The 13,244-nt window shown below is 38.8% G+C and overlaps 2 protein-coding genes across 2 annotated transcripts; both read left to right on the plus strand.

Annotated features, from left to right (window-relative positions):
- Positions 1 to 778: 778 nt before the first annotated feature.
- On the plus strand, positions 779 to 4,153 carry LOC106754185 (integrator complex subunit 3 homolog). The gene is made up of 3 exons (XM_014636186.2): positions 779 to 1,066; positions 2,044 to 2,331; positions 2,948 to 4,153. The coding sequence occupies exons 1-3, from the start codon at positions 929 to 931 to the stop codon at positions 3,881 to 3,883; spliced, it is 1,362 nt and encodes a 453-aa protein (XP_014491672.1). The 5' UTR covers positions 779 to 928; the 3' UTR covers positions 3,884 to 4,153.
- Positions 4,154 to 4,378: 225 nt separating this feature from the next.
- LOC106754198 (callose synthase 12-like) lies at positions 4,379 to 10,125 on the plus strand. Its single transcript, XM_014636198.2, has 2 exons — positions 4,379 to 5,712; positions 5,820 to 10,125. The coding sequence occupies exons 1-2, from the start codon at positions 4,670 to 4,672 to the stop codon at positions 10,033 to 10,035; spliced, it is 5,259 nt and encodes a 1,752-aa protein (XP_014491684.1). The 5' UTR covers positions 4,379 to 4,669; the 3' UTR covers positions 10,036 to 10,125.
- The last annotated feature ends 3,119 nt before the right edge of the window (positions 10,126 to 13,244 follow it).

Consider the following 13,244-nt stretch of genomic DNA (forward strand, 5'->3'; position numbering starts at 1 on the left):
TAATGTTTTAATCAATAAATAGTTTAGAGATTGATGTCAGGAAGTTGAATAAAAATTGATTGAAGTACCACTTAATAATAAAGAAACTGTGAATGAAGTCATATATTTTCTATCACCAATAAATATTTATTGATTAACTTGGATTGGAAACATAACATGTGGCAATAATCATTGTTTTCAGGACAATTTATTAATAACTTACTTAATTCTCTCTCAGAGACACCCTTATGATTCAAAGTTGGTAATTCATATTTTTTTTCAAAATACTATTAAATTATTATAAGAAATATATTTTAAACTGAAATATATGTTAGAAGTGGATTCTAGACCTAACTCAACCCTACAAAACCGTCGAGGTATATACAAGTTCAATAGCGGGTGGAACAATATGCCCAACAAATATCGTTAGGATAGACTCAAACCATAGCTCTGATACCATGTTAAAAGTGGGTTTTAGGCCTAACTCAACTTCACAAAACCGGCTTATAAGGTGAGATCTGTACCCCACTTATATATATTATAAATTAAATTTATTTCTAGTCGATGTGAAATTTTCAACACACTTTCCTCACGCGGATATATATACATATCGAGCGTGAGATATTAATGGCATCTCTGAAATAATATTTTCATTATTAATAATATGCGTAAACTGGGGATAGCAGGCAGTCAAAAAGATGGTACTCGACATTTCTTAAACTATCAATAATTAATTCCATTAGTGTATTATTTAATAGTAATGTACCACGTTTTTTTAATTCTCATCTCACCTAATCTTTCAAATACAAACGAAATTTCCTTTTTTAGCAGACATGTAACGTTACACACTCTCTCCATCTCAGCTCCACAGATTTCTATATCTTTCACACAAAGCTTCTTTCTTTCTCTCTCTCTCTCTCTAACTCACCCGCCGCCTTCACCTCCGTTCATGGCGTCTTTACCGTCGGGTCTCGCCAACGGTGCTTCCAACGGTTTTCATTTTACTTCTGGTGACATCCTTTGTTCCTACGAGGACAACAATACCAACGACTGCTCTTCTAACGGCATTTACATCGATCCCGCCAAGGTAACACAAAGATACCCATGACGGTTTTCCTTGTTGACTTTGCGTTTTTCTCCCTTTAAAGGAAAATTCCTAATATGGGTATGCACAAATGGCTAAGGTTTTGGGAAAGTTTTCATTTTTGGCACTATGTTGTGATCACGGGTGGGGGATTTGTTTTCGTTGCTATATCTATTTTTCTTTTAGGTTTTTAGAAGCTTCCTTCACTGACTGCTGCATCGGAAATTTGGTTGTTTTTATTTTAGTATGTTAATGCAATGAAATTAAAGACTTATTTTTGTTGAATAGTTGCATGATGAAAATCAATATATACCGACTGGTTCATCGAGAATAAAATTAAGAATGCGTTTCTAATGTGGTTTGAGTTGTTAAAGTGTTCTAAGATTTAGGCATCGATGGGAGAATGACGAGGATAATTGTTTGGCAGTGAGAATAATGATAGAGGAGTTTATGATCAAGTGAAGAAAGGGTAGTAGCTTTGTGCAAATAGTAATATGAAGATCCTATCTAGGGTAGCTTTGCACACTAACTGATGAAAAATGATTGGCTGTATGGTCAATGTACCCATTGGACTGTTTTTTTTTTTTTTTTCATGTTTTTATTTTAACTCATTATTGATCTGGTTAAAAAGAAAGAGATAGTAAGTTTAGGAGGGAGACTTACGTGAACATGCTTATTTTAGCGTGATTATGGCAGATGAACTTCTTCAGCGAGGATTGACAAGCATTACTTTATTCCCTTGAGAATAACAAAGTGTCTTCATACGCTCATTGCGTTTAAGTTGTTATTGTGGGTAGTTTGAATTTCTATCAGTTTAGAGTTGTTCTGTTTGCTTAATTGTAAATAGTTTTGACCATTATCAAGCTGAACATTTGCTGGACGGGTTTTTGTGCTTGCAATCATAATGGACCACGTATACTTTTTTTATTCCTGGCGAGTGGTTCTGGATCTCAAATCTGAAAATTCAACCTTTTTTGTAGGATTTCCATGCATCGAGGATGGCAAAAACATCCATAGTTCCTGCTACAGCCTATAGTTCGTCTGAAGATTCTTTGAGCCAGGATGTGATTGCCACCGTTGAGAAGACTATGAGAACATGTACCGATAACCTTCTGCGGTTTCTTGAGGGAATCAGTTCAAGGCTGTCGAACTTGGAATTATATTGTTACAATCTTGACAAATCAATTGGAGCAATGCGATCTGATTTAAATAGTGATCATGAAGAGGCAGATTCAAAACTCAAATCTCTTGATAAACACCTTCAGGAAGTAAGTTATATTTTTAATTGATAGAATCTGCAATGTCCTTTAAGTTAGCTATGATTTCTCCTTTTTTTTAACTGCTTGATTCATAGTTTTGTCTTAGAGTGAGAAAATATCTCTCTGGTGGATGAGTAGCTGGAACATTTGTTCTCATCCTGTATGGTAAACTTTAAAAATGAAGTCCTAGCCTGCCGGGGATAATTTTGTATTCAGTAGTAGAAGCTCTTTTTGGCTCAGTTGGAAAACATCTTCTCTGTATTTTTACACCTAAGTGTTCAACTTGCTTGTTTTTGTAAATCTTTCCAACACTAAATTATTAATATACTTTGTTCCTCAAGGTTGTTAATTACAAAACTAATGTTGTTGTTGCTAAACTAAGAACCATTTATTGCGACAAGAAAAAAAAAAAAACACTTGCTACTAGAATAACATTTTTCCCCCTACCATCATAAAATTTATGCTGTTCACAGGTAGGTGGAAGTATACCAAGTTATAAACGTAATAGTCCTTTATTAAATCACTAATTTCTTGCATGGAGCTGTTCACTTATTGTCTGGCTGCAGATATTTTTAGAGTAGACCTAATTCTGCCATGTATTTATTTTCTTGTATTGCTGATGTAGGTACACAGGTCTGTGCAAATTTTGAGAGACAAGCAAGAGCTGGCTGAGACTCAGAAAGAATTAGCCAAGCTTCAGCTTATTCGTAAAGAATCATCTTCCTCAAGTCATACACAGTCTAATGAGGAGAGATCTTCACCTTCTTCCATTGATCCAAGAAGAATTGATAATGCATCTGACACACAGAACCTAGATCTAGCTCTTGTCTTACCTCATCAACTTGCCCTCCGGCAACACCCTGGGTCATCTTCCCATCAAGTGCCAGCCCCAAATGTGAGCCAAGCCACTCAACAACCTCATCATTACCTGATGCCGCCTACCCCTTCCAATCCACATCCTTGGAATCAATATTTGCCGTCTGATCCACACTATCGAATTCCACCATCAACATCATCGTCTCTGGTAACCCAATCCCCACCCAGGCAACAATTATCTCAGTATCAGCAGCTCCAGCACCAAGAATTTCAATGGCCTCAACAGTTACCACAGCAGGTGGATGGGCTAACTCCACATCCACCCTCAATCCAGTCTCAAGTAAGACCCCCTGTAACCAATGTTTATACTTGTTATTCTACCAGCCAAGCTACAAATCATCTTCCGCCACGGAACAGCATGCCGACGCAACTCTCTTATTCAGGGATTCCAATTCAAGTACCCAGCAACGGTGATGTTCAACCACATGGATACAGTGGAGCTGGTGGAACAGATCCCCAACAACCTATGCTCCAGCACATGAAGGGCTCTTTTCCTCCTGCTAGTTCCTTCACGGTGTATGATAGTGAGAATGCAAGATCACATTATCCGTCACAACCTTCTCATACTGCTCAAGGTGGACCACAGAATTTTATGGTTCAGAGCTCTAGCCAGTCACAATTTCCTCGAATCAATCCCAACAACGATCACGTGATAAGCACGATCCAGAGGGGATGGTTAGGGTGAAGTACCTCTACTGCATATACCGTTTGAACAATGGTGTGCACCAAATTTGGTCAAGGACCGGGATGCTCTGTTCAAACTCTCAAGACATTGCGTGTTTTATTATGCATGTAATACTAAACTTTGATGTAATGTGCACGGTATATATAACGTGTTTTAGAAATCAGGATTATTATACAAGATTTAATGTTCATTCCGTTAATGGAATTATACGAATCCATTTGTTCGAAATTGTCTACAGCGACTATTAATCAAAATTGTTTATATTAAAAATTATTAGAATTTAATTACCATGCATGGTGTGTATGTATGTTTGAGGTATGAATTTTGGACCAACCATGCACATTTATTCTCTTTTTTCCATCTCTGCTTTTGTAGCATCCACTACAAATTTATAATAGATATAATATTTACATCTCATTCTTTACCTTTTCTTAATAACATTTTCTCTTTATCTCTACATCACATTCTTGTTCTTTTATCTTTGTGTAAAACAAACTGTAGAAAGAAAAAAAAAAACGCATGTAAACCTAAAATTGAGGCGGTTGCTTATAGGAAGGAACCGGAAAAGAGAGAAAAATGAAATAGAAAAAAAGTTTAAATATTAATGTTAAATTCAAAATAAAGAAAACTAAAAAAAAATAAGATTGTAAATATATTAAGTGTACTAATATATGTTAATTATAGCGTAAAAGTAATAATTTGAGAGCTTGTAAGAAACTAACCCGTCTTTTGTCGTTTTGGCGCTAACCGTGACACTAGCCTAACCAGCTCCTTCTTCACCATCACATGTCTAACACTCCTCATCACCACCACCACCATGTCGACCACCCATACAACATCATCCCCCTCCACACCCCTACCATCGACCACCCTTCTCTCCGCTTCCCGGAGGTCCGGGCCGCCATCGTTGCCCTTCGCTCTGTCGGTGACCTTCGTCTCCCCCCGCAATGGCATCCTGATATGGACCTCCTGGACTGGCTTGGCCTCTTTTTTGGCTTCCAAAACGACAACGTCCGCAACCAGCGCGAGAACCTCCTCCTCCACCTCGCCAATGCCCAGATGCGCCTCTCCCCTCCGCAAGAAACCCTCGACGCCGCCCTCCTCCGCTCCTTCCGTTCCAAACTCCTCCGCAACTACACATCCTGGTGCTCCTACCTCGCTGTAAAATCCGCCGTCAACTTCTCCTACCACCCCGCCAATAACTCCTCCTCCAACCACCGCCGCGAACTCCTTTACGTCTCCCTCTACCTCCTCATCTGGGGTGAGGCGGCCAACCTCCGCTTCCTCCCCGAATGCCTCTCCTACATCTTTCACAACATGGCCATGGACCTCAACAAATTACTAGAACACCATGATGACGATAACAACTTCCATCAACCCTCATTTCACCAGGAAAGCTTCCTGGATCGCGTGGTGCAACCGATTTACCGAATCCTACTCTCCGAAGTTCAGAGTAGTAGTAACGGAACCGTGCCTCACTGTAAGTGGAGAAACTACGACGACATAAACGAGTTTTTCTGGGACAAACGTTGCTTTGAGAAGCTCAAGTGGCCTATTGATATTGGTAGTGGTTTCTTCGACAAGCGCGTTAGGAAGATTGGGTTTGTGGAACGACGGTCGTTTTGGAACTTGTTTAGGAGTTTTCATAGGCTTTGGGTTATGTTGTTTTTGTTCCTTCAGGCTGCTCTGATTGTTGCATGGGAGGATAAAACCTATCCTTGGCATGCATTGGAGGATCGTGATTTGCAGGTTCGGGTTTTAACCATCTTCTTCACGTGGAGTGCACTCAGGTTTTTGCAGTCTTGGCTTGATATAGTGATGCAATGGAGGTTGGTTCTTGAACATGGATACTTTCTTTTGTTTCATGTCATGCATTCACATATGTATCTATCCCATGAACCTCACTTGTAATATAACGTATCTGTTGTCATAGCAGGTTGGTTTCCGTGGAGACAATTGGACTTGGAGTGAAGATGGTGCTAAAAGCCGTGGTTGCCGCAGCATGGTTCATTGTGTTTCTCGTGTTTTATCAGAAAATATTGGAACAGAGAAACCGTGATGGAAATTGGTCTGTTGAAGCGAACAAGCGGCTGGTGAATTTTCTAGAGGTTGTTTTTGTTTTCATAGTTCCGGAACTTTTGGCTTTGGTACTTCTTATTCTTCCTTGGGTCAGGAATTTTATTGAGAAGAAGAATTGGAGAGTGTTTTTCATGTTGTCGTGGTGGTTTCAAAGTAGGACGTTCGTTGGTCGTGGATTGAGTGAAGGTCTTACGGACAACATTAGGTACATCTTGTTCTGGGTTGTGGTTCTGGCCTCAAAGTTTTGTTTCAGCTACTTTTTGCAGATTAGGCCAATGGTTGGTCCATCAAAGATGATTTTGGGCCTTAAGGATATCAATTACCTGTGGCATGAGCTTTTTCGAAACGGTACTTGGTTTGCTCTTGGGTTAGTGTGGCTTCCGGTTATTTTGATTTATCTGATGGATATTCAAATATGGTATTCAATATATTCATCTTTGGTTGGGGCGAGTGTGGGGTTGTTTGCACACTTGGGTGAGATTCGAAGCATGCAACAGCTGAAGTTGAGGTTTCAGTTTTTCGCTAGTGCAGTTTTGTTTAATCTAATGCCAGAGGAGCAGTCGTTGAATGGAAGTAAAACATTGAATAGCAAAGTTAAGGATATGATTCACAGGATGAAGCTAAGGTACGGGTTTGGTCAGTCTTATACGAAGCTTGAGTCTAACCAGAGTGAGGCTAATAAGTTTGCATTGTTATGGAATGAGGTAATTATGTGTTTTAGGGAGGAGGATATCATATCTGACAGAGAGGTTGAGCTTCTCGAGCTGCCAAAAAACTCTTGGAACGTAAGGGTTATTCGTTGGCCATGTTTTCTTCTTTGCAATGAGTTACTACTGGCGCTCAGCCAGGCTAAAGAGTTAGTTGATGTTCCTGATAAGAGGCTTTGGAGTAAGATATGCAAGCATGAGTTTAGACGGTGTGCTGTCACTGAAACCTACGATTGCATCAAACACTTGCTTCTTCGGATTATCAAACCTAACAGTGAAGAACATTCTATTGTGACGGTTATGTTTCAAGAAATTGATCACTCTCTCGAGATCGGGAAATTTACTGAAGTTTTCAAAACCACTGCACTTCTCCAACTCCATATTAAGTTGATAAAAATTTTGGAGTTATTGAACAAGAAACAAATAAATTCTAGCCAAATGGTTAAGACCCTTCAGGCCCTTTATGAGATTGCTGTCAGAGATTTTTTCAAGGAGAGAAGGAATATTGAACGACTTAGGGAGGACGGTTTGGCTCCACAAAATCCAGATTCTTCTAAAGTTCTAATTTTCGAGAATGCCATTCAGTTGCCGGAGACTGTCAATGAGAATTTCTACAGACAGATTCGACGCTTGCTTACTATTCTTACATCTAGAGATTCAATGGAAAACGTTCCAGTTAATCTTGAAGCAAGACGAAGGATTACTTTCTTCACTAATTCGCTTTTTATGAAGATGCCCCATGCCCCCCGGGTTGAGAAAATGATGGCTTTCAGTGTTCTAACTCCTTACTATAGTGAAGAGGTAGTTTACAGTAAAGAACAGCTAAGAGTTGGGAACGAAGATGGGATATCAACCCTGTACTATTTGCAGACTATATATGATGATGAGTGGAAGAATTTTATGGAGAGGATGAGGAGGGAGGGGATGAAGAATGAAAGTGATATATGGACTGATAAACTTGGAGATTTGAGGTCTTGGGCATCCTATAGAGGCCAGACACTATCAAGGACTGTTAGAGGAATGATGTACTACTATAAGGGCCTCAAGCTTTTGGCGTTTCTGGATTCTGCATCTGAAGTAGAGATTCAAGAAGGAACACGTGAACTTGTTTCACTGAATCAAGACAACTCAGGTGGATCAAGCTCCAATAAGTCACCAACTTCCCCTATGAGTTTAAGTAGAGAAAACAGTTCAGCAAGATTGTTATTCAAAGGCCATGACTATGGGACTGCATCAATGAAATTCACATATGTGATTTCCTGCCAGATATATGGAGCTCAGAAGGAAAGAAAGGACCCCCGTGCAGAAGAAATTTTGTATCTGATGAAAAACAACGAAGCTCTTCGAGTTGCTTATGTTGATGAGGTTCCCTTTGAGAGTGGCGAGAAGGAGTATTATTCTGTTCTTGCTAAGTATGACCGACAATTGGAAAAGGAGGTAGAAATTTACCGTGTGAAGCTGCCAGGTCCCATAAAACTCGGAGAAGGAAAGCCAGAGAATCAAAATCACGCCATAATCTTCACTCGCGGGGATGCAGTTCAGACCATTGATATGAACCAGGATAACTACTTCGAGGAGGCACTTAAAATACGAAATCTCTTGGAAGAATACAGGTACTACTATGGTATGAGGAAACCCACTATCTTGGGAGTGAGAGAACACATTTTTACTGCTTCTGTTTCCTCTCTTGCATGGTTCATGTCAGCTCAAGAAATGAGTTTTGTCACCTTGGGACAAAGGGTTTTGGCAAACCCTCTGAAAGTTCGAATGCATTATGGCCACCCTGATGTGTTTGACAGATTTTGGTTCATAACTAGAGGTGGTATTAGCAAAGCCTCAAGAGTGATCAACATAAGCGAGGACATTTTTGCAGGCTTTAACTGTACACTTCGTGGTGGTAATGTCACACATCATGAGTACATTCAGGTAGGAAAGGGAAGGGATGTTGGTTTGAACCAAGTATCAATGTTTGAAGCAAAGGTTGCAAGTGGAAATGGGGAACAAGTCCTAAGCAGAGATGTATATAGGTTGGGTCATAAACTAGATTTCTTTAGGATGTTGTCATTCTTCTACACTACAGTAGGGTTCTTTTTCAACACAATGATGGTAGTTCTTACAGTATATGCATTTTTATGGGGCAGGCTAATGCTTGCTCTCAGTGGTATTGAAGCTGCTATGGTAAAAAGCAATAACAAAGCACTTGGTATAATTTTGAGTCAACAGTTCATAGTACAAATTGGACTTTTCACTGCCCTTCCAATGATCGTGGAGAATTCCCTCGAACAAGGGTTCCTTCAATCTGTATGGGATTTCTTGACCATGCAGCTCCAACTTTCATCAGTTTTCTACACGTTCTCTATGGGCACGCGTAGCCACTTCTTCGGAAGAACCATCCTGCATGGTGGGGCAAAATACCGAGCCACAGGTCGTGGTTTTGTTGTAGAGCACAAGAGCTTTGCCGAAAACTATAGACTCTATGCTCGCAGCCATTTTGTGAAAGCAATTGAACTGGGGCTAATACTAATAGTTTATGCAACACACAGCAGTGTGGCAACTGACACATTTGTTTACATAGCCATGACCTTCTCTAGTTGGTTCTTAGTTGCATCATGGATCATGACACCATTTCTGTTCAATCCTTCTGGCTTTGACTGGCTGAAAACTGTACGTGATTTTGACGAGTTTATGAACTGGATTTGGCAACGCCAAAGCTTCTTTGCTAAAGCTGAACAAAGCTGGGAAAGGTGGTGGTACGAAGAACAGGATCATCTAAAGCTAACTGGAATTTGGGGAAAGCTTTTGGAGATAATTTTAGACCTTCGGTTCTTAATATTTCAATATGGTATTGTGTACCGGCTAGGCATAGCTGCTGGAAATACCAGTATTGGTGTTTACTTTCTATCTTGGATTTATGTATTTTTTGTGTTTGGGATTTATGTGGTGGTAGCTTTTGCCCGGAATGAATATGAAGCAAAAGAGCACCTGTATTTTCGGTTGGTCCAGTCCCTGGTTATAATTCTTGGAATACTTGTGATACTTGCATTGGCGAAATTCACTAAATTCGAATTCATGGACATTTTTACTAGCTTGGTGGCATTCATTCCCACAGGGTGGGGCATGATATTGATTGCTCAAGTATTCAGAAGATTTTTGCAGCGCACCATAGTTTGGAATGTTGTTGTTTCCTTGGCTCGTTTATATGATACATTATTTGGGATGATTGTTATGGTCCCTGTGGCTCTGCTCTCATGGTTGCCTGGGTTTCAGCCCATGCAAACTAGGATTCTCTTCAACGAGGCATTTGGCAGGGGCCTTCGCATTTTCCAGATTTTTACTGCAAAAAAGTCCTCAGCTAAAACTTATTAGACCCTCTTCTTCTTTCTTTTTATTGTTCATGCGTTATATTAGCCTGTATGTTTCTTAAATTCATCTCTGCTCCATTCTCATTATAGACAGTAAAACGACTGCAATTTGAAATTTAATCTTATCTCTTTCTTTCTGTTACATTAGAGGAAGAGTAATATCACATACATTGAAATTTATTTTACATACTTTATTGGTAAAATGGTCTTTAAAAACTGAAAAAAAAGAAGTAAAAAATAAGAAGAAATAGTATCAAATGAATGTAAAAGATTACGTGTGAAAATATATTTTTTACTATATTAACTATAGCACTTTCAGGTGTTGATTTTTTTTTTATCATGACACATTTTTACATTAACTTAACATAAAGGACAAAGATACATTAACTTAACATAAAGGACAAAGATAGAATGATTATAAAAGTATAAATTTTTATATTTTTTAAAAGAAAAGAATAAAATATAAAAAAATAATATCAAATAAATATAAATGTATGAAAGAATATTTTTTTCTCCTTTTATTTGCCTTTAGTTTTCTTATATTTTTAAAATGCATAAATATAAGATAATAGTTAATAAAAAAAATACAAATTTTGAAACCACCAATAGTGAAAAACGCTGTTTAAAATCACCCACAAGATGTCGGTTCGAGAGAAGCCTGACATATATGTGCAGACGGTGACATTATCGTAAATAAGTTGGTAACTTAGACGTCGGTTTCGAGGGAAGGCGACGTCCATGAGATTGTAGACGTCTGCTCTGCCATACACTGACGTCTAATGGCCTGAGGTAGGCGAGAAGACAGTCTATTGACGTCGGTTTTAATGGGGGGCCGACGTCTACGGGGCTGCAATTAATGCTCTTCACTTGATTCCTAGGCGCTTAGACGTCATGTAGTCAAAAAACGACGTCTATGGCCTGTCCGGAAGGCGGGAAGACAAAAATTTCTGCAATATAGACATCAGTGTTTAATGGGAGAGACTTTTATGTGCCTATAATTAATTATGTTCACCAAATTCGGACGTCCGGTGGAAGGGCACCGATGTCTAAATTATTATAGACGTCGGCGCCCCTTCACAACTGTCATCAACAACCCTAACAGTAAATGAAACGTCAATCGGTTCAGCTTCCTAGATGTCGGCGCCCCTCTAAACCGACGTCTACTAGGGATTCAAAAAGACAGATTAAATACTATCCTGGACGCCGAATTAGTTAGATAATCGATGTCTAGGTGACTATAGACGTCGGCTTCTAGACCAACCGACGCCCCATTTAATTTTAAATAAACCGCAGACTCTTCGCGGCATTGCAATTTCTGATATCGTTTTCCTCTTCTCTTTTCTCTGTTGCGACACCTCTTCTTTTTCTCTCTTGCGGCATTGCATTATTGTTTCTGATAACATCATCGTCTTCCTCCTCTCTTTTTTCTCTCTTGCGGCAGAGCATCCCAGGTGTGTGGTTTTTTATGGTTACCGTTTAACCTTTGTTGGTCTTTCATCGATTATCTTCTGGTTCAACTGATTAAAATTTGTTTTGTTTGTGTTGTGTTTTAGTGCAGTTTTGTTCCTTTCTTGGGTAACGTAGTACCACATTCTTCCTTTGCTAGCTGCCTCCAAGAAAAAGCGGCATCTTTTGGATTTATTGTGACATTTCGACCCAAAAACGAACCTGGGTCGTTGCCTAGTTATCGTTTCACCGTAATTTTTCCCTCTTGCGGTTGAAAATGGAACTAAGCAACAACCCAAGTTCGGTGTTGGGTCGAAATGCCATTAGAAATTCAAAAGATGCAAGCTTTTTTTTTAGGGAAACTAGCAAAAGGAGAGTGTGCTACTAGGCTATCCAAAGACAGGAACAAAACTTCACTAAAACACAACAAATGTATTAGATGTCGATTAATGCATTAACCAATGTCTATGGTGACCTTAGACGTCGGTTAGTGACATGTTCAAAGTCTTTATGTGCTTTTAGACGTCGGTTGATGCGTAGTTTGACATCTATATATTGCCTTTAGACGTCGGTCATGGCACTAACGGACGTCACTATAGACTGTCAGAGCGGCTGCAGCAGAATGGTTAGCGTGAAATAACAAACCAAGAGGGTTTTTAATACAAACCGTGCCTTTTAATTTCTTCTCAATTTATCTTACTATGCAAATAATAAATATAAATAAAAAAGTAAGGTTGAGAGAAATTTGCACAAATGAATTTTATACTGGTTCGAATCTTACCAATCCTACGTCCAGTCACTTATCTCAAATCAAGATAAACAGTTCACTAAGCACAAAACAATTACAAACTACATTCACAAAGAAACAATTTGTAAAAGTTTAGAAACCACCTCTCTTGATACCACAAGAGATGAACCTGCACCTCCTTTGAATCTTCACAAAGGATGAGACACCTCCTCCAAATACTTCACGAAGGATGATCCTCTTCTAAACACCTCCTTAGACGCACCAAGGATGAACCGGTTATTCCTCCGTCACCGTAGCAGCACTTCACCAACTCCACAGACGAGAGTTTCTCAAGCCGAACAAGAACACACAATTCACAATGATATATGAGTTCTAAAGCACAAGGGAAGAGTTGCTCTTAATGGATAAAGAGAGCCTATAGACTCAAGCAAATACTCTTTCATTTTTCGTAACTGGCCATTTAACGTTTTTAATCGATAATATTAATGTTTATCGATTAAATGAGTACAACGACTAGTTTTCAAAATCCAGAAAACTCCAACGGCTAGTTTTAATCGATTATTCTAAGAATTAATCGATTAAAAAAGGAATTAATCGATTATTCCCTTGCCAGTTGAGTTTTCAGCACCTGTAACGTTTTAATTGATTAATACTTGATTTAATCAATTAAAACCGTGCGTTTTTTATTCTCAACAACAAATATAAAATATGAAGGTACAAGAATCAAAACCTACTACAAATCTAAGTCCTAAACATTTAAACTATAATTATTACAAAAGCTTTTAATAACAAAAATAAGTCTTCAAAAGATCTTCATAAATCTTGATATATCTTGACTTGATTTGTGGGCATCACCAAAACTTCATCTTCACCATTTTGCTAACATAGACGTCTGTTGGGTGTCTGTCCGACATTCCATTGACATCACCGGTAATAACTTTGATAGTTTAATAGACGTTAAAAGCCCAAAATAACCGACGTTAATCACCGTTTATCATGATAAGAATTACAAAATATAC

The sequence above is a fragment of the Vigna radiata genome, unplaced genomic scaffold, assembly GCF_000741045.1.
Source record: "Vigna radiata var. radiata cultivar VC1973A unplaced genomic scaffold, Vradiata_ver6 scaffold_86, whole genome shotgun sequence".
In the NCBI taxonomy this organism is placed as follows: domain Eukaryota; kingdom Viridiplantae; phylum Streptophyta; class Magnoliopsida; order Fabales; family Fabaceae; genus Vigna; species Vigna radiata.